General features: G+C 40.1%; 1 protein-coding gene across 1 annotated transcript; it reads left to right on the top strand.

The window, feature by feature from the left end:
• Window positions 1-1,335: 1,335 nt before the first annotated feature.
• cbsb (cystathionine beta-synthase b) lies at window positions 1,336-20,050 on the top strand. The gene is made up of 14 exons (XM_038719709.1): window positions 1,336-1,616; window positions 3,216-3,322; window positions 9,699-9,833; window positions 11,231-11,310; window positions 11,402-11,606; window positions 11,814-11,905; window positions 12,749-12,871; window positions 13,553-13,637; window positions 13,778-13,883; window positions 14,546-14,623; window positions 14,703-14,837; window positions 15,720-15,828; window positions 15,955-16,039; window positions 18,406-20,050. The coding sequence occupies exons 1-14, from the start codon at window positions 1,336-1,338 to the stop codon at window positions 18,561-18,563; spliced, it is 1,779 nt and encodes a 592-aa protein (XP_038575637.1). The 3' UTR covers window positions 18,564-20,050.
• The last annotated feature ends 1,194 nt before the right edge of the window (window positions 20,051-21,244 follow it).

The following is a 21,244-nucleotide window of genomic DNA, read 5'->3' as shown; positions in this document are numbered from 1 at the left end:
TGTATTCCTGATTGATTTATTCTGCAACTTCACCTGCCTGATTGCCTTTAACATTATGTCAGGTGAAGAGCTGCCATGCTCTGTCTTTTGCCGATAATTTAAAACCACCTTCCTTCTTTCCTTAAAAAAAAAACATATTTCCTTACAGCAATTACAAATAAATTACAGGCTTATTAAACTGTCTACTATCCTTTCCACAATGCAATTCATAACTCCACACTAAATTAATTTGAAATAGTGTATGTGTGTGTCTACTAACACACCACATGCCTACTGTATGAGACAGTATATCCCCACATGCACAGTCGCACTACTTCATAAGTGTCACGAATTCTGTTTTGTGTAGTCCAGGGATGTGCCTGCTGCTGTAAACTACACTGTAGCCATAATAATGTATTTACAGTATAATTGAATGAGAGCTAATGAGAGTCAGAGCTAATCACACAATATCCCAATGTTTTTGAGTGTGTTCTAAGTGTCTGTTTGTACTGGGGCAAGTTGTTGCATGTGAGGACTTTACCCAAAGTCATTTAGACAACTTGCACTAAAATGACATGTGTGCTAATGTTTGCTAAATCTCAAGGATAGCTCAACATAGTCAACAACAAGTGCCTTTGTGTACATAGTATTGTTGCTAATAATGCAATATGCTTGTTCTTCAAGATTGCTCCTAACTGAATAGATATGAAAGAGAAGAAATCTATATTTATGGATTTGGAGACCATAAGTTTTGCCTCATGTCCCAAGCATAAAATAGGTACTCTGTTGTTTCTACATTTACGTGGTGAAACTACAATTGTGCATCGCTTTAAATGTTGCTGCCACGAGGAATTGTGGAGCGGCATTATCTATTTTCCTTTCTTAAAGGATGGTCTATTGTACCCTTAAAGGAGAGAAGAAAAGAAGCATTGAAACACATTTTCTTAAGCAGTGAAGCCCATTGTGTCTCCTGGTTTAGCCCATTGAAAATAAAACAGGTCAGGCGCAGACCAGGACTCATTGCCGACTCTGTATTTCCCCTCAGCTCTACGTGGTGTCTTTTATTTAACTGTTTTGGGTTTACAGCCTTACAACACAATTTGACCGCTCTGATAAACTCATTGCACTTTACCTGCTAAAACACCAGACAGACACAATTAGCGACTAAAGAGCCAGATATTTCCTTCAGGATTTGGTGGAGACCAAAAACAGATCTAAAAGGCGAGTGAAAATTGGACTTAGTTTTATCGCTCTGGGCCTGTTTTTACAGTATTTGTTTATTTATTCAAATTTTGAATGTTTTGTTTGTGTGCATGTGTGATTGTAACACCTGCCCCGTCTCACTGCAGGTGAACCATGCCTACTGCAGCTAAGTTGATAAATGCAGACATCACTGTGGATCAAAAGTCTTCCAGTGTGGATGGGGATGCTGTAACTGTCATAGGTGGTCATGGGTTATCTGCAACTGGAGAACAGCACTGTCTCAAGGCTCAGGATGAATCAATCCGGGAGAGTGAGCTGGAGAAAGGAGAAGGGACTCCTCGTCAGAGGAACTGGATCCGGCCTGATTTACCCAGCAGATGTACCTGGAGGCTGGGTGCACCTATTTCAGAGTCCCCTCATAGTCACCCAGCACAGTAAGCAGTAGACAGTTAGAGTGGGGGGATGACATCCTTCCTGTTACCAAAATAACCAAAATGCATCCCCCTTGTTGCTGCCAACCCCCTTTCCATCCCCTAGTGGAAAAGAGCTTGCACTGGTAAATGCGTTGTTTAGTTGAATATGTTGAATAGCTAGTCTTCCTGACTCACTGACCCTTTATCTGACTGAGGTTTGTGCAAGTTAGAATCTATGATGGTCTCAAACATGTGTCTGAAATATCATTAGCCTAACTCTGCTGTGTATTGAGGAATCCATTGCGCTGTCAGTGCTAGATGCAGGTGAATTTGTTAAAAATGAACAAATGTGGCATTAAGAGTTATATTAATAATACAAGCTCGGAAAATAAATAGGTTGTCAATGCTGAATTAACCTTGTTTAAATTTAAGTTTTAGCATGGTCAAATGAGACAATGGCCCCTGGACACAGACATGTTAAAGGGTCCCCACCCCTCACACATGGGAGCAAGACAAGACTGAAAGAGACACAAAATGACTACAAACAACACCCTTGGAGATACTCAAGACTCTGATAAGGATCAGGACTCTGAAGTGAGCTTTGTGACTTTCCAACAGAGGCTCTGGGGTCAGGGGGCCCCTGGGCCTTTGCCCAAAATCGTAGTTCTGTTCAGCAATCCAAGTAAAAGTTTAAAAAAAAGGAAAACATTGCAGTCACTTTGCATGTACCACATAACTTCCAGTATTTGCAAGCATGAGTTTACAGAAAGAGCGCAGCATCTATTTCATAACCCATCATCAGTATTTTTGACAGTACGAGTCGTAACCGATGTGTCCTGCTCATGCCTGAGAGTACCAAGTACGTCCCATAGCTGACCTTTTCGTTTACACGCTTTCCGTAATGCAGAGTGCCCTTCACAGCTGCAAGTGTGACCCACTGTAGTGAGTGAGGGCCTGTTAGTTATGAAAGGTTTGGGCAAGAGCCTTTCTCACATTGGTTGTGACAGATCATAAGGTGGCTCAGACATTAACAATGTCTTCCTTCAGTTTAGCTGTGATAGTCATTCTGTGCTAGCATGCGCAAATACCCTTTTCATAGCAGAAATTTTGAATTTTCACAGCAGCAACAGCCACACCTGTAACTAATGACATTAATGATGGCTCACTTCCAATACAGGTGCCCTGTGGAGTTTCTGTTTACATTCAGTTTTACTCATTGATGTGCATCCATGTGGTCTAACAAACATGGTGAATGCATTTCCTCCCTCATAAAGCATTTGTAAAGCTAATTGTTGCTAAAAGTGTGAAACCCGCACTCATGTTTATTAACTTTCTGTCTCCTTCAATGCCTTTAAATGGCGCATGAATGCGTCTTTTGACGTCAGCTGTTTGATTAGTGCAAAACTATTGGCTGGAATGAGTATTGCATCTCTTGCATATGTCATTCACAAGAGCAGACTCCACGGGGAACCTTTAATGTAAATTAGTTTCACCTGTGACTGGTGTGGGAAAGATTCATTGTCGACATATAACTACATTAGATGTAGTGTGAGCATATTTCCACCAAACCATGTAATTTATTTACAGCTGGTGGTGTATTTTCTCTTCTGTCCATCACAGCCCCAATGCCCCCAGCATCCTCCCCAACATCCTTGGGAAAATTGGACACACACCTCTGGTTCGTCTGAACAAAATCCCAAAGGAGTTTGGACTCAAGTGTGATGTTTGTGAGTAAATGCTTTCATATAATCTCTGCAAAGATTACATATGACACACATGCTTATTTATCAGTAACAGCACACCCACATCTCTACACAAAATAATTTTAACTTTATACCTTTTTTAGTATACAACCTTGAAAAGGTTGGAAATTAATTGTTTTTGCTTATAGTTATATGAACTCTGTTTTACAAAACATCATGATAGTATTATTTCTTCACCAGTCTATGGATTTGAATGAATCTGTTCTTTGTCCACCCTTGTTTTCATGGGAATAGTTGACAAAGGTTGGACAGGGAGTCCAGAGTTCTGCACTGTACAATGTTTGTTACCTTTGACTCTTACAGGTTGTGCAGAGGCTTGAATAGCTGCCCCACAGCAAAGCTAACTTGAATCTTGTCTGCACACTTATTATGCAGATAAATGGTACAGTTAAGATGAACAGGACCGGAGAGTCAGATTTTGTTTTTCTCATTTCAGAAAAAGGAGGGAGACTACTCCTAACAACAGCATTATTGTTCTCCTTCCTGGAAAAGCCAGAAAGTTGAGAAGTTTCAGTGTTCAATGGGACAGAAAGAAAGTGCTGGCTAGATGTGATTGTAGCTCAGCAGCATTAGATTAGAGACTGAAGTCTTACCTGGCATACTGTCTTTGGGTACAAGGCTAAGAAAGACTTCTTTCAGGAAACAAGGCATGCAGGCAAACACATTTAATTAATATGTGGGAGCGGAAGACCTGCTATTGCTTTCATCAAGGGCTATTGATATGGCTGCGTCCCTATTGGCTTCCTTCTTAGGAAGAAGAATCTGCTGTTCAGAAGGGAACATTAAGGATTATGTGGCTCATGGCCTTTTTTCCATGTGACTGTTGGGGTTGTGTCTGAGTCAGCGGGCTCCCATGAATGTGGAGGTAAAAATGAAAGGTGTTGTTCTTTCGGCCAACAGAGCAAAGCACACAGCCACACTTGAAATGAAACCTGAAAACATACATGGTGTTTCTTTAAGTATTTATTTGATTTCAGTAGAGTATTTCCTCAGCTGCACTGTCTCGTACTGGCAGGGTTCAGTGAGGATGAAACCAGTCAGAGGCATCAGTCTAAGCCTCCTAAGAAAATCCCTTTTACACTCCCTTAAACTAATGAAAGTGAAATTCTAGTTTGTTCCCATGGCTTAATGAGACAAAGGACCTTACACCTGATACTTACGCAGTTTTCACGTGACGTTACTTCTCTAGTTCACCAGATAAATTGTAGCCGCCCCAAATTTGTGGCAGTTGGCAGACGTGTTGGTGACAGAGAGACCTTGGAACGACCCCACGCTCCCCAAATAAAATGTCGTTTCAGTCTTCTTCCATAATCTGCTCTACTCTGGTCTGTGTCACTTTCAGTTGCAAAGTGTAGTCCAGTGTGCCTCTTTAACACTGGACATTTTGACCTGGCATAGTAGGAAAAGCACAGGTGTTACTAATAATATTAACAATGGATCTGTTCTATTCAAGTGTCCCACTAAGTCATGACAGAGAACTAGCATTTTCAATACCAGGACCCTGAAAGTGAAGCAGCTAAATTGACTTCAGCCACCATTAAATTTATTATTACACCTGTTTTTCCTACTGTGACATGTCTAAATGGTTTACACAGTAGTAGTGTCACAGATGTATGCTGATTGGCATTTGAAGGTCATCTTAACTTTAGTGTGATGTACTGCCATCACATTCAATCAAAGGAAAAAGTATGTGAACCCTTAGATTTAATAACTGGTTGACCCTCCTTTGACGGCAATAACCCCAATAACCAAACATTTCCTGCAGTTGCAGATCAGATCTGAACAATGGTTAGGAGGAATTCTGGACCATTCCTCTTTACAAAACTGTTTCAGTTCAGCAATATTCTTGGGCTGTGTGGTGTGAATCGCTCTCTTTACGTCATGCCACAGCATCTCAATCGGGTTGAGGTCAGGACTCTGACTGGGCCACTCCAGATGGCGTATTTTCTTCTGCTGAAGCCATTCAGTTGTTCATTTACTTCTGTACTTTGGGCCATTGTCCCGTTGCATCGCCCATCTTGAGGTTGAATTGGTGGACAGTATATAATACTCATAGACGTATAGAAAACTCCAACTCATTAAAAATTCTTTAATTAGGCTACTTCTACTCCTTTTCCTTAATAAAAAAATCCAGAATCTATAAATATGCTAATTATTTTTACTACTAGACATAAGATGTCTCTCTCCTACTTAATTTGAATTGATCTTGATGATTGATCTTGATGATTAACACTTATGGAGGAATCCTCATTATGTTTATACCAGTTTTTGGCTGCAACTTCACTGAATCATTGGCACCACTGCTCAAATGTGAGTTCCTGATGTTTAAAAACAAAGTATTTATAAGAATTTATAAGAATAACAATGGCATCAACCGATACTGGATACAATATTAGCTGATTCTGAGGAAGGTGTGTTGAGTCATTTTCTCATAAGAAGTTCAAGAAAATATGCAGAATGACAAACTTAGCATTTAGATTCTGCTGACCAGTGTTGGGCAGTTACTAGTAACGCGTTAATGTAATAATATTACTTTTCCCAGTAACTAAGTAGTGTAACTAATTACTTTTCAAAAACCGTAATATTATTAGTAGTTACTAATGCTGGGTACACACCAAAAGATAATCGGGCTGATTTTGGGCAGATTTCCCCGCTTCCGACAATCCTGGCTATGTCCCAATTATCTTGATGGTTCTACAGATTATCTTATCAGATTCTCCCTTGGTGTGAGGTGTGTTAAGAGTGTCCGAACCTGATCGGAAGAATGTCAGAGGCGCCCCGATCGTGAATCGTAAATATTCAACATGTCGCTTTTTTTACGATTTGCGACATGTTGAATATTTACTATCAGAAATCCTGATGTGTGGGGATCCCCGAGGACAAACGTGCACACATTCTGGAGATTATCACGTGAAACAAAACAATATCCAATCATAAAGCGAGATGGTTGAAGACAGAAGCATAAGAAACACAGTCATGGCGCAGCACAAGGTGAAATGAATATGGACAGCAGAGATGGAGGATCAGCTTGTAGATTTGTGGCAACAGCATGAATGTTTGTTCAATGTCGCAATTTCTTCCTGTGTATCGTCCGCCATGCTTATTCTGAAGTCTCGCGAGATTTTGCGAGATTTCCTGTGTTCACAGTCAAATCTGTTTGTGTGTGGTGTCCCATGATGTGACAAAGACAGCACACTATAGGAGCAAAACGGTTAAATCTAGGATTTTTTCTCCTCATGTTTGTGATCCATCACATTTTGAAAATCTTATAAGATGTAAAAAATCCTTTGGTGTGTACCCAGCATAAGGCTTTACCTCTAGCACCCTGGCATGAAGATCCTGTTTTCATCTGTGACGCAAAGTGTTGGTGGAAGGCTGGTGCCAATCAGTGAACAGTGTTATGGCTGTATTTGTTTGTAGCTTAAATGATGCCATGATTGAGAACCCTGCCAGTCAAGCTTCATTACAAGACGGCTAACGTTAGCTAACTGTTATACATGTTATTCTAAAAAAGGAGACAACGATAGACTCCGTGACCTTGCCAACAGTAAATCTAAATAATCATTAATTCATGCCATACTACATTTAAAACGCATTTCTATTTAAATGAGCGACACACCGTCAACTTACCTCCATCTAGCCTGTACCATAGACTCTATATGAAAAGGCCTGTACACGCTACAGCTCCGTCTCCAGAAAGTGGACGGAGCTGTCGGAGCGAGGGGATTGTAGGCGTGGCCATGCGTTGGATGCAAATCCATGATTGGTCAGTCAAACCACCAATAGAATCTCTTATTTAGACCTTTTTTGACTCGCAAAACTTTTCAACTTGCAAAATGGTTGAACCTGCAAAACTTTCTGACTTGCAAGGAAAACTTTTTAACTTGCAATCAATAAGGACAAATTAGCAATTAAAACTTTTTGTGACACAAAAAAAGGCCTGTTTATTTTTAATTACAAACAGAATTTTTGATTGCAGTGCGATAAATATGCTCTCAAAACATTTTTTTTGCTTGCATTAAAAAGACACAAAAATACCTTCATACCAGGGCAGTAAAATGTGAAGTTTAGCTGCTGATCTGAACTTCCCTGCTGTTACCATTTCTTTACCAATAATATTCATCAGCTGTTTGTCTCAGGAAGGTAACTGCTTCTCTCCAGGTAACAAAGCCATAACAGAGCGTCGGGGAATAACTACATGAAATTACAATCCAACTACATATTTTGTCTACCAGCGCAGTAAAAGTTTTGCTGGCTGATCTGAGCTTTGATGCTGGAAGCTGCCGTTTTATTGCTAATTAGCGATCAGCTGATTCTCATGAAGTTAACAGACAAAGTCAAAGCGCTGGAGAGAGAGAGAGAGAGAGAGAGAGAGAGAGCGAGTCACTACATGAAATTAATCCAACTAACATAACACCACAAGCCAAAGCACAGCCCAGGAGAATAAACCAATCCAACTAATAATACATTTTTTTCTACCAGTCAGTAAAAGGTTAGCTGGCTTATGCTTCCAATGCTCTAAGCTAACGTTACGGTTTTATTGCCAATTAACGTTACTGATCAGCTGATTTTCTTGCTAACATAACTGGTGTTCTGTAGATTTATGCTACCTATCGAGATGTGCTACTTAGCGGTTCTGCACATGCGTATGACTCAAAAGCGTGGTCTGTTTCCGCGCCCATAAATCTGTGCAACCTTAATGTTGGGAATGCCGTCGAGAAAGTGGCTGATCAGTCAATATCTGTCAGTAATATAAAAAAACAACAACATTATTACTCTATCAGAATACGCTACCCCTGATATCTTAAATAAAGATGTCAACGTGCTCCCCATCTCCTTACAGTACACATGGAGTGAGTAGTGGTGCAATATAAAATGATTCTGTAGTGGGAGCATTATTTGATAGGGGAGATTAGTCTATCGGAATACGCTACCCCTGAAATGATGTTATAATATAATCAAAAAACAGAATATGTCATAATACTGTGAGAGTTATAACTTAATGGGATTGGAAAAGGGAACACAAGGTAGCATTTTTCCATAGGGCAGGGCGACTCGATAGTCTCTGCTGTCGATTTGCGCTATGGTAGCATTTTTCGACAAGGCATCATAGATCGTCAGAAAGCCAAATCACAGACTGGAGAATAAGTAGGCGCCATGAAATTAATCCATATTTCACACCACTGACAGGGGAAACACGTCACGGCTCTCTGTGATTATGGCCAGCTAAGATAAAGCTCTCAAACAACAGTTTTCATTTGCATTGCTAAAGTCTGACAAACAAAGTAAATTACCTGTCCAGCAGAAAACAGACAACTTCAGCTCCACTTTGAAAACATCTGTCCCACATTACCGTTATGCCTTTACCTCTGGGAAAATCCACAAAATCGGTGATTTCTGCCGTCAACTGTCTGTCCCGACTCCATCAAGCTGTCGGCTCTCGTGCTAAATAACACGTGTGCTCCTACAGTTGCCCAAATGTCACTTCTCTTCTTCCTTCTAATAAACCAGAAGACTAGAGAGAGACAGAGACTGTATATTACTATTATTATTAGTCCCTCTTCTTCTTCAATGTAGTGATGGGCGTCTACACTACCGGAATTACACAAGCTCTGTAGTGCTAATTGTTCGTTGTCAGCTTCAGTAGAAACATGACGACAAAATACAGCGACCTCCACAGCAGCAGGGGGTGCCTGCGGTTATGTAGATATAAATGTCTCATTCTAACGAAATAAAAACATAATGGGTCATTATGTAAGGTCTTTATACACCACTGAAAGCATAGTTATGGATCTTATATTGCATTTCTGTCAATAGAGCCTCAGAAATATTACACACTGGACCTTTAAGGAGTAATAAGTAACTACTAATATACTGTATTACAATTTCTGAGTAACTTGCCCAACACTGCTGCTGACACACACAGCCATGAATGCATCAACTTCAACTGAATGTTATTCACTGCAGACCAGTTTCATCCACAGCTTGAAAATACCTGTTCACTCACTGCTTGCAGTGAACTAATGATGCACACATTTTTTCACAATCACTGATAGAGCAGATGATCTCCATGAAGAGTACTAAAAAAGTAATACATATAATACATCACCACTTTTAACATATCATAACCTTTGGAACAAAAATAACACTGCATGAATTAAACAAACTTGCGTCCTGTTATTTTATAACCTGACTAATAAATGAACGGATTAACACACAGAAAAAATAGTGATGTTGAGAAAAATGAAGGAAACAACATTGATTTTTTATCTTAGCTGTTTCAGACTCTTAAGTCAAACTAAAACACACTCAGTGATAGTATTATCGCATGTGTATTTAGTGGCCAAGTGCGAGTTCTTCAATGCAGGAGGCAGTGTGAAAGACAGGATCGGCCTGCGGATGGTGGAAGATGCTGAGAGAGTCGGGATTCTCAAACCAGGAGACACAATCATCGAGCCCACCTCTGGCAACACAGGTACCTTATAATAATAATAATTATAATAATAATAATAAAAATAATAATAATAACTTATATTTTTATAGCGTCTTTCACTGGACCCAAGGACGCTTTACACATAACTTAAGAGACAGAACAATAAAAGTCATTCAGGGTTGATTGCCTTTGTGAAGAGGTGGGTTTTTAGGAGTGTTTTGAAGGTGTCCAGAGAGGGAGTGTTTTGGATCTCTGTGGGGATGGAGTTCCAGAGGGTGGGGGCTGCGACGCTGAAGGCTCTGTCCCCAAAAGTCCGTACTATGGTGTGGGGGACAGAGAGCAAGCCCTTGTCGGTGGACCGCCGGTTCCGTGAGGGGTTGTAGGGGTGGAGAAGGTCCAGTAGGTACTGGGGTGCAGTGGCATGGAGAGATTTGTAGATGAGGAGTAGGATTTTGTAGGTGATGCGGAATTTGACCGGGAGCCAGTGAAGCTGAGTGAGGATTGGGGTGATGTGCTGCCATGTCCTAGTGTAGGTGAGAACCCTGGCAGCCGAGTTCTGAACATATTGTAGTCTGTCCAGGACCTTGCTGGGTACCCCATACAGGACACCACTGCAGTAGTCCAAACGGAATGTGATGAAGGCATGGATGAGTGACTCTGCCACAGAGTCTGGGAGTGAAGGTCGAAGTCTGGGGATGTGACTGGAAGGAAAGGGTGAAGTCCAATATGACACCAAGGTTGCAGACTTCTTGGGATGGACCCTCAGGAGCAGCGGCTTGGGAGCCTACAAATAGCCTACTAACTACCAATAGCTCTGTTTTGCTGCTGTTTAGTTTGAGTAGGTTAGATGACATCCAGGTTTTTATTTCATTCAGACAGTTAACAAGTGACAGAGGCGGAAGCTGAGTGGATGGTTTGGTGCTGAGATACAGCTGTGTGTCATCAGCATAACAGTGAGAGCTGAGACCATGGCGGCGTATTATCTGGCCAAGGGGGAGCATGTAAATGGTAAAGAGGAGGGGTCCAACACAGAGCCTTGGGGCACACCTTGTTTGACTGGGGCTGGGGGGGAGCTACAGTCTCTAAAGGTGACGAACTGTTCCCTATTAGAGAGGTATGACTGGAACCAGGAGAGTGCTGAACCGGTGCGGCCAACACATACAGATAAACGGTTGAGAAGGATGGTATGGGGAACTGTGTCAAAGGTTGCTGAGAGATCTAGAAGAATGAGGATGCTGATATGTTCAGAGTCAGCAGCGATGAGGAGGTCATTAGTGATTTTGATGAGGGCGGTCTAAGAACATGCAGGGTGGGGAACAAAAACAAACGCAAGAATCTATCCCATGAAAAATGTAGAAGCGAGTTGTTGTCTAGGCAATATAGCAGAACACAGAAACTGTTCTGACCGTGATAAGTCCTCCTCCTCTGGCTGCCTGCAGGTATCAGCCTCGCCCTGATAGCTGCAGTGAAAGGCTACCGCTGCATTATCACCATGCCTGAGAAGATGAGCATGGAGAAGGTACGCTGCTCTTTCACTGATCACAACTTCTGATTGATTCATTATGGGACATTTGACTGAATTGAAATCTGACCTCAGTGTGTGCTTTTAGGTGGACGTGTTGAGAGCTCTTGGGGCAAAAATAGTGCGCACACCTACTTCTGCAGCTTTCGATTCACCAGAATCTCACATAGGTGCGGCTTGGCGTCTAAAGAATGAGATCCCCAACTCGCACATCCTCGACCAGTATCGTAATGCCAGCAACCCTCTGGCTCACTATGATACCACAGCTGAGGAGATACTGGAGCAGTGTGATGGTTTGTACTAAACTCTTTCTTTTCAAAGGACAGACAGAAAAAAGGCAATTTAAGTGTATTTCTAATATACAGTGCAGTCCATACAATATATCATAGCTTATTGCTCTTAAATTTAGTTTTATTCACCAAAATGTATTGTGTGTATCCTTGGGGTACTCTCCAGGAAGTGTAATCCAATAATGAAAGGAAATGTGCTTTTCCTTTCAGGTAAATTGGACATGTTTGTGGCTGGAGCCGGCACAGGTGGTACACTTACTGGTGTTGCTCGAAAGTTGAAGGAGAGGTGCCCCAATATCAAGGCAAGACACACAGCATGTTGTGATCAAGGACCTCTTTGAACTTGTTTTATTTTGTTAAATCTATGGATATGATTAGAGAGATTTGTGTGGAGAAGATGTCCAGATGAGGTTACTTCTGTTTCAGGGCAGGGCTTTATAGGGGAGGGGGAGGATTTTGTAGTTGATGCGGAATTTGACTGGGAGCCAGTGAAAGGGAAGTGAGGATTGGGGTGATGTGCTGTGCTGCCAAGTGAAAACCCTGCAAGCTCAGTTGTGCACAGACTGAAGCATGTCCAGGACTTTGCTGGTTACCCCGAACAGGACACCACTGCAATACTCCAAGCAGTAGGTGATAAAGGCATATATGAGTGATTCTGCCACAAAGTCCGAGAGTGAAGGCCAAAGTCTTGAGATGTTGTTGAGGTGGTAGAAGGCAGATATATATGATAATAAGGTTCATTTTCCGGGTACCTACATGTCAGGGGCCTGGCTGCTATGTCCTGGGCCAGTTGCAGACGGGACAGGAACGACTGATTGATCCCAGTATACAGGGAGTTCCAGTAGTCCAAGTGAGAGTAAAGGTGTGGATGACTTTCTCAAGATCTTTGAAAAAGAGAACAGGCTTGATTTTGGCAATTGTACAAAGGATCCAAAGGATTTTACTACTGCAGTCACATTCTTGTCACAATAACAGGGTTGAACAGATTGCTAAGACTGTTGGTAATCACTTTGATGGAGTCTGGGAGCCAAATAGGACAGCTTCAGACTTGCTTTTATTCAACTGTAGGAAGTTTGAGACATTACCAAGCCAATCTTTATGCTGCAGTGTTTTCAGTGTTAACGCTGTTGTCTTGTTTGTTTCAGATAGTCGCTGTGGACCCTGAGGGCTCCGTTCTGGTTGAATCAAAAGAGGAGAACAAACAGAAAACTTCTTTTGAAGTGGAGGGCATCGGATATGACTTCATTCCCACAGTGTTGGACAGATCTGTGAGTGTATTTCTGCATGCGCACATTTGAACATGCAAGTTTTGGTTTGTTCAGCACACTGAGCTGATTGTAACTGAACATCATAAAACATGTGTTTTATGATATGACTTAAGGGGAAAGTAAGTGATTCTGCAGAAGGATTGTTGATATTTCAACTCAACTGCTGAAACAATTACACCCCTCTCTTCAGTGCTCCCTCAGAAGCTCTGCCCAAATTTCAAACCTCTGAGGTTTCTCCAGCATTGGAACGCCTTCGCCCTTGCCTGGTCATGTAACTTTCTTCTCTGTTTATTCTCTTCAGATCTTTCTCTTTGGCTGTTTCTCGGCCATCTCTACTTCTTCATAGTGCCTGAAGTCCAGCACATTCGAATGCGCCAATGTACAGAACTCTCTCTTCTACTGCCCCCATAACTCCTGTGCACAAGTACTAACACCACCTGTTGCTGATTGACTGGAACAATGTTGTGTGGCAAGGTCCACACCACTTTCTTTATTTTACATTTACAGAGCCAGAGCTGTGTATGAAAACTGGATTTTTTTTCTGAGCTAACACAAAACGGAGAGCTAGCAAACCATGAGGAAATTTCTTGCTGAATGTAACAAAAAGCACATTGGATTACAATGACTTACTATCCCTTTAACCTCCTGCTCTGTTGCCCTCTCCTTTACAAATCTACACAGCTTGTTGACATGTGGTATAAATCAAGTGACATGGAGACGTTCACCATGTCACGTAAGCTGATCAGAGAGGAGGGTCTTCTGTGCGGTGAGTTCACTGACCAAATTATACCGTTGAGGTTTTCTTGGTATAATACATATGTTTTGCACAGCCATGTGGAGGTTTATAACAACCTCTTTATTTGTTCCATTTAATTCTCATCCAAAAATGTGCCTGTTTTACTGCAGGCGGCAGCTCTGGCTCAGCCATGGCAGCAGCAATGAAGATGGCTCGGCAGCTGGAGGAGGGGCAGCGCTGTGTTGTTATCCTGGCCGACTCCGTCCGAAACTACATGTAAAAGACAGATTTACTAAACTCTTGGACAAATACTCACATTAACATTTTACATTTCAACAGCCAAGTTACATGGTCCTAATTCTACTACTCTTGGTTATTGGTCCCATGCAATCAAATTTACCAGGGCCTCAATGTAATCCTTTCTGGAGTTTTGATGTAAGTAACGCTAATATATGATTAACATATGACTGTAATATTTATATGCCTGTGTTGCTGTTACCAACCTTAATTAGACAACCATCTCAAACACACACAAAACCTTTGTTATTTTTTTTTATTTACATGTTTTGAGGTGATTTTTCCCCCCTTAATAGAGAGAGGACAGTGTACAGGTGACAGAAAATGCGGGGAGAGAGAGATACAGTAGGGGATGACATGCAACAAATGTCACCCGGATTCGCACCAGATATGTTGCATCTTAAACCCCTTGGCCGCCAGGATGTCCCACAAAATCTTTAAACATCTCCCCAACTTATAAAGCACACACAAAAACAATCAGAGCACATCAACAGCATGCAACGGCTTACAAATCAAAACTGAATCCACAAAGAACAAAAAATGGAGCCTGACCAAAACCCTCAGGATGGTGAAGATGTATCAGAAAACCAGAGCAACCTCTAATCTGCTCACAGTCATTGTTCTATGTTTTGCCTCCAAAGATCAAAGTTCCTGAGTGACAAGTGGATGTGTGAGAAGGGCTTCCTCAACCTGGAGGCTCCGATGGACCCCAAACCCTGGTACAAAGGTCAACCATAAGCACCTAATTCAAACCACAGATTAGTGCGAAATCTCTCTCTCTCTCTCTCTCTCTTTAAGGTGGTGGAACATGACTGTTCAGTGTCTGAAGCTGCCGGCCCCCCTCACTGTGTTACCATCTGTGTCCTGCCAGAAAACCATTAGGATCCTAAAGGAGAAAGCTTTCGACCAGGCCCCGGTCGTTGATGAATCAGGGTACATCGCCTCAAGAAATTATTTATATATAATAATATATCACTATATATATATAAAGATCAACAGATGTTCCACAGGTGTTTCTTTTACCTCATGATCTGATGTTGAAGCCTGGCTCCTTGTGTGACTTGACAGAAGACAGGAAACTAAGGAGCTGAAGTGCAAAAGTGCATTCAAAACAGAACATTTCTCATTTTTGTTTAGTGTTCTCTTTTTCAGACCTACTATACATTCATCTGGACCTCCTCTCATTGCATGCACAATCCCTCTTTTTGTAATTATTCAATATGACCCAATGAGCCATTGTAGCCTGTTATTAATAGCTGTGTCATTTTTTTCATAGACAGACCAGCTTCTTCCGGACCTCCTCCCAATATTTAACCAACCTCCCATTTTTCAAGACAGATAAAATGGCCAAATGTAATGTTGAAACCTCAGTGTCAACTTCTACAGTTCATTTTTATCATTAACATTTACACAGCTTTTCTTTAGACGTAGTTTTGACTTCTTTTTCTGAAGCAGATGTTTATTATTTGATTAATAATATGATGTTTTTTGGTCTATTTTGTTGGTAGCTGAACTTTTATATATACTGTATATTAGGGTTGACCCCGACAATTCTTTACTATGCAAATCCTTAGTCGGGGGCACCCCTACTTGATATACTGTATATATTTGTATGAGAAAAATAAACTGCAGTAGAAAATAATTAAATACAGAACATGAGGCATGTCCACTGTCTGAAAACAGATATTTTTGAACGGATGCAGATAATAGCTTTGCGTTACATCTATCTTAATGTATGTCATTATCACCTGTGTCACTGCTGATAGAGGATCAGCAGTAGATTGAGTGTTTGTCTCTGTGTGTGTGTTTCTACAGTGTGATCCTGGGGATGGTGACTCTGGGAACCATTCTGTCGTCTGTGTCGGCTGGAAAGGTCAAACCCTCAGATGCTGTCATCAAGGTGCTCTGCAAGCATTTCAACCAGGTCAGTCAGTAGAAACACATGGAGTGCGTGGTCACATGGATGGTAAATATGCATACTATCCATTACATGCATTCAAAGTTAACATATTTACGTACTTGTTTAATCTCCCTACTGATGTACTCGCAGGTGCACCTTACAGACAACCTGGGGAATCTCTCCCGTGTCCTTGAAACAGATCACTTTGCCCTGGTTGTGCATGATCACACCCAGTGTAAGATACTTTATTTATAATATTTTCTTTTCATTTATTTGATTGAAGACAGTACATATTTGTCAAATGAGGGAAGAGAGGGAAAGGGATGACCTACAAGACAGGTCCCCAGCCCCAACAAGTGTTGATCTGCATCAGTTCTAGGAAATAGAACAGTGGCCTGTCCTTGATGCGGCAGGTGTGTTAGACAATCATTTAATTTATCCATAGTAATCCCTTCATTAGGACTGCAACCAACAATTACTTTCATCATGCATTTATATGCAGATTATTTTCTCAATTAATCAATTAAATGTTTGGTCTATAAAGTACTGCAAAATGCCCATCATAATTTCCCAGAGCCCAAGATGATGTCTTTGTTTTACATAAGTCAAACAAAGCAACACATCCTCACATTTAAGAAGATGGAATTAGGAAATGTTTTGCAGTTTTGCTTTAAAAAATTACTTAAACGATGAATTGAACTATCAAAATAGTCAATTATTTTCACTCTACCCTTCATATTCTCCTGCTCTAACTCCCTCATGATGAAATGCATCCGTATCTGTCCATAATATTTCAATAATTTGTTATTGTTTATGGTAGTAGAAATTTGAGATGCAATAAACAGTGCTGGTTGCTGTTGCAGCTAAACTTTTATGTTGCGATAAAGCCTAAATTGAAGCTTTTAAGTTTTTAAGAAACTATTATAATAAATCAAGATGCACATTCCATGTTTTAAATCTATTTTTTGGTTAAAAAATTATAAATGGTTTTAACTGCTACACCTAGTAGAGATTTTTAGGATATTTAGGACCAGTTTCCTGCTCAACAGTGCACTAATAAATTCTTTTTACTTTTTAGTCCACCATTTCAAACAAAGACCCCATTAATGTCTGTCAAAAAATACCTATTTTTGTCCGTCATGTCTGTATGATATTAATAAAGCTATAGCCAGCAGAGAATTTGCTTAACTTAACATAAAGACTGGAAACAGGGGGAATCAGCTAGCCTGGCTACGTCCAAAAGTAAAACATCCATATACCAGCACCTTTAAATTAAATTTCTTTTTCTTTATTGCTTAAACACATTTCTTGAAATGTGTCTTTTTCTCAAAACTCTGAACACAAATCCACAACTTTTCACACAATTCCCCAAACATCCTGTTTTCAGGTCAAAATGAAGCTCTCCACTCAAAACCATTCAATCTTGCTGAAAAACCAAACTTTGCCCTCAGATATAACACACAAGCCCTCAAAAACACACACACACACTACAATACAGTCTTACACACTGGTGAGATAAATTCAAAACAATACTACAAAAACTGGTTATTAGTATGTTGCTTGTGGTTCTCCCCCTCAGAAATCTTTTCACATTATGAAATTACAAAAGAAATAACAAATGTAAACATTTGCACAATTTTTATTTCTCAGTACTGTCCTGTACACCACACCAAACAACAAATTATTCTGCCCTAGCGTCCTGTCTTTGGTCTGGGACAGGCCAGAGATTCTTGTTCTCCTCCTCCTCCCTCTACCTACTGCACCTCCTTCTTCACCTCCTCCTCCTCCTCCCTCCTGCTCCGCCTCCTCCACCTCCTCATCTTCCTCCTTTCCCATCTCCTCCTCTATCTCCTATTGTTCCTCTTCCTTCACCTCTTCTTCCTCTCCATACTGCTCTTCCTCCTCCTCCTCTCTCGTGTCCTACACTTCTTCCTTCAGATTTCTCTGGATCCATTGTTCCAAAACTGAATGAACTGACTCTCTGGCCCTTTTACATAGCTATTGAAGGTTCTGATTGGTGTGTTATTAATTATGACTGTTTGTGTTTCCACCTGGGTAGCTGTCTGTTATCTGAGCTCAACCTGTGCTGATTGAGTGAACAATTTTGAATGTTAGTGTTTTCTCAATGAACACATGGTGTAGGCAATGAGAAATGAAGGGATTTGTGTGTAGAGTTTAGGGAAATCTGTATGTGTTTTGAAAAAAGGAGTTATATTTTTGAAATATTAGTTTAAAAGCCTGGTTATAGTGTTTAAGCAATGGAGAAAAATTGTTAGCTAATATTCTCAAGCTGTGCTAACCAGCTGCTAAGGGGGTATCGATGTTTATATCAAACTTTTCACCTAAAAGGGAATAAGTGAATTTCCCTGTGCTTAACAGTGAAATGTTGAACATTTGCTTTAAGCAAAGGGTCAGACGAATTTTATTGTGTCCACCTTGTTAGCTTCCCAAATATTGTGGCTTTGTATTTGCATAAAAATTTAATAACATCAACAGTCTTGTGGTGTAGCTACTGTAGTTAGCCTAATGTTTATCCTGCTCTTTTTGTGTTTTCAGTTTAGCCAGTAATGTAAGTGTAACTAGTATACAGTCTCTCTCCAGATAAGGCTGATGGGTCAGCTTGCCAGAGGAGGATGGTGTTTGGCGTTGTGACAACGACTGACCTCCTCAACTACATCACCACAGATGAGAGGCTTGATCGCTTGTCCTCTGAGTGCTCGCTGTCGGACAAAATGTCTCTGTCACCAATTTCTGTGTAAGATGTGGATAATGTCACCTCCTTACCAAGAGGCAGCGCATGAGCACCCACGGTTTTAAACTAAATCATGTTTCTTTTCAGTGTCTCTAAGGGTCTACATCTTTGGCTCCACATAAGGAAATAGGCTGTGTGTACTATTGATATATAACATTCTGAAATCAAACTTAAAGGATAAATTTGGAAATGTTTTATATTTAATCTCATTGTCAGCAAATCCCTTGAAAAGAAAAAACTAGTCGTTTGTAAGTAACATTTTAAAGACTTTTAAAAACATTAAACTGTATATTTGTGATCTGTCTTCAGTCGTAACAAATGCTTTAGGGGCCACAGAGTAGGGAAGCTGGAGAGTATTGAGAGACAACATGTTATTGGTTTGATTTTTATGGGATTTGTCGATGAACATAAGGACAATATAGAAAAGCACCAGCCTTTTCTGTTTAAAGACGTAATTTGTCTAGACTTGATTATGCTTACTGAATGTAACTAGATTATCATAACTACATGATTTTATATGATATCAATCATTTTCTAATCATCAGCTTTTAATTTAAGTGTTATGGTTTTACATCATGTTTACCTTGTGAGCTCTACTGAGTATAGTGAAGCCAGACTGAAGGAAAGATTTGACTTGGCCTGTTATCACTTCATCAAATACTGCTGGAAAAAGCTAAAAGTAGATCTTCAATAAAGATCCTTTTTTGGATCTTGGGAGTCAAACTGCTGTTTAAGGTTAAGAATGGAAATATGATACTGTTAAATATTTATAGTACTTTGCCTGAAAAAAACAGTATGAACTTTAAATTAAATTCTAAAATGTCTGATGATATTGTGGGCTAATTAATATAACGTATTTTTTATGGATATGCTGGAAACCCATTGCTTCCTTATTTTTAGGTTGTGGTTAAGCTTGTTGCTTTTCTGCAGCTCAGTACAGGTGGGTGGATAAAGCCTTCCACCTGGTGGCTGAAACCAGGCACACTTGTAATTGTGTGTTATGTGACAGGAATCTGCAGCAGTTAAACTTTGGAATATTGCATGTTAACAGATTCTGGATTATCTGTGGCAGAGAAGGAGTAGATGCAATTTTAATTAACCATGAAACTTTTTTATGGAAAAACCACATCAAATAGAAACCATTATTCAAAGCTAAGTATTTTTTTACATCTTAAAATAAGGTTGGAGGGGATTTTTAAGTAAATGCAATACATGTATACAATATGCATGTTCAACTACAGTGCCAGGTGTGTCTGGGGCCATGTTGGGGAACAGGGAGTGCAGGGCAGGCTGTGTGCATGAGACTAAGTGGAATGAAGGGGAGAAAGTTTTTTGGATAGTGTAGGCTAGCGTGAGTTTTCTTATATAGATATATGCAAAGTTTTTAATAAAGTTTTTTTGTGTAGTATAGTCTCAGTTAGGATAGAAAAGTGTAATATATTGTAATTGAGCATCCTGGTTCGTCCAACTGTATACTTAATAAGAAAACAATAAACGGGATGATAAGTCCAGACTTCTGTTATTGGTATTTATTTAGAACATTTTGTTGTAACACACAACACAAAATGAAACCCCTCTCTACATCCCTCTACCCTCCCAAACAATGAGTTGAATCTCATTCAGTTGTCCCTCCTGGCTCCCTCACAGTCAAGATGGCATCAAAGATAACATAACTGGGATTTATTCATCTCCTATGGTGCCTAACTTTAGTGGTTTGTAACATAGATCAGGATCATGGAATATGCAATTAATCCAGTTTAAGATGAGACCAAACTTTTCTAAAAATCCATGACCAAGGCGAAAATGTAGCCTGCAATAGACTTGATAAGCCCTACGGGTAAGCCTAGTTTTTAACTTAGCCAAGTTTTGGAAATGCATTTTGCTATGTTGTAACGCATATACTAAAATGGTGAATAATGCTGCCGAAAGGATTAAAGTCTAAGCTTTATGATAGGCTCAGTCAATAAAATTGAATCACTGCCACCACCAGAGGTCTTTGAGCATATAGCCATAAATGTGCACAGAAAATACAAGACTGATGGGTCCAGTAGTATGCAAAATTAGCATAACACACACACACACACACACACAGAGAGACACCAAACCATCATATACAGTCTGTGGACCAAACCCCAAATGCCCTTTCTCGAATAAAGAATGACTCTGACATGTGTTATGTCTCAATTGACCACAGGGAGACAGTAATGACACACTGCAGGAAGACTGGTAGTATATGTGTGTTATGTTACATTGACAGTACAGCTTTTAATTCTTCAGCTTACCACACTGTATATTCAGTTACTTTACAACAGTAAAGTAAACATTGATTTCAGTGCTGTCTTCTGTCAATAATACCATTTATTGTACAACACCAGTCCTTGGTTTTGCCACCTCACTGCAGATAGCAAATAAAATATTCATTATAAAACATTATAGTTATTCTTAAAGGATTAAAATGAAAACAGATGAGAGGCAACTTAAAATGTTCCCACATGAAAGACACATTTTTGCATACTTTTGTGATTTCAGACTATATAGGTCCCTTCTTGTGGCAATATTTAAGCTTTTTTCCAAAGAGCTTTACTTTTTCTTGATTATGCTGTTTTCACTTTTTCTCTCAGAATCTTAATCTGGCAACAATTATGACATTGATAAACTGTTATTGTTAGAGACTTTGTAGCGAGACAA

The sequence above is a fragment of the Micropterus salmoides genome, unplaced genomic scaffold, assembly GCF_014851395.1.
Source record: "Micropterus salmoides isolate LMB-PRFRI ecotype aquatic unplaced genomic scaffold, ASM1485139v1 Ms_hic_scaffold_15, whole genome shotgun sequence".
NCBI classification, from domain to species: Eukaryota; Metazoa; Chordata; class Actinopteri; order Centrarchiformes; family Centrarchidae; genus Micropterus; species Micropterus salmoides.
Note: the sequence above shows the minus strand (reverse complement) of the source record. Positions and strands in the feature narration are given on the sequence as shown.

Bases quoted from the DNA above. Each gene is read 5' to 3' on its own strand.
- cbsb (XM_038719709.1), top strand. From the start codon at position 1,336: ATGCCTACTGCAGCTAAGTTGATAAATGCAGACATCACTGTGGATCAA. The intron at 13,884-14,545 runs GTAAAAGACAGA...TTGCCTCCAAAG, and splicing joins GACTCCGTCCGAAACTACAT to ATCAAAGTTCCTGAGTGACA. The intron at 16,040-18,405 runs GTAAGATACTTT...GTCTCTCTCCAG, and splicing joins TGTGCATGATCACACCCAGT to ATAAGGCTGATGGGTCAGCT.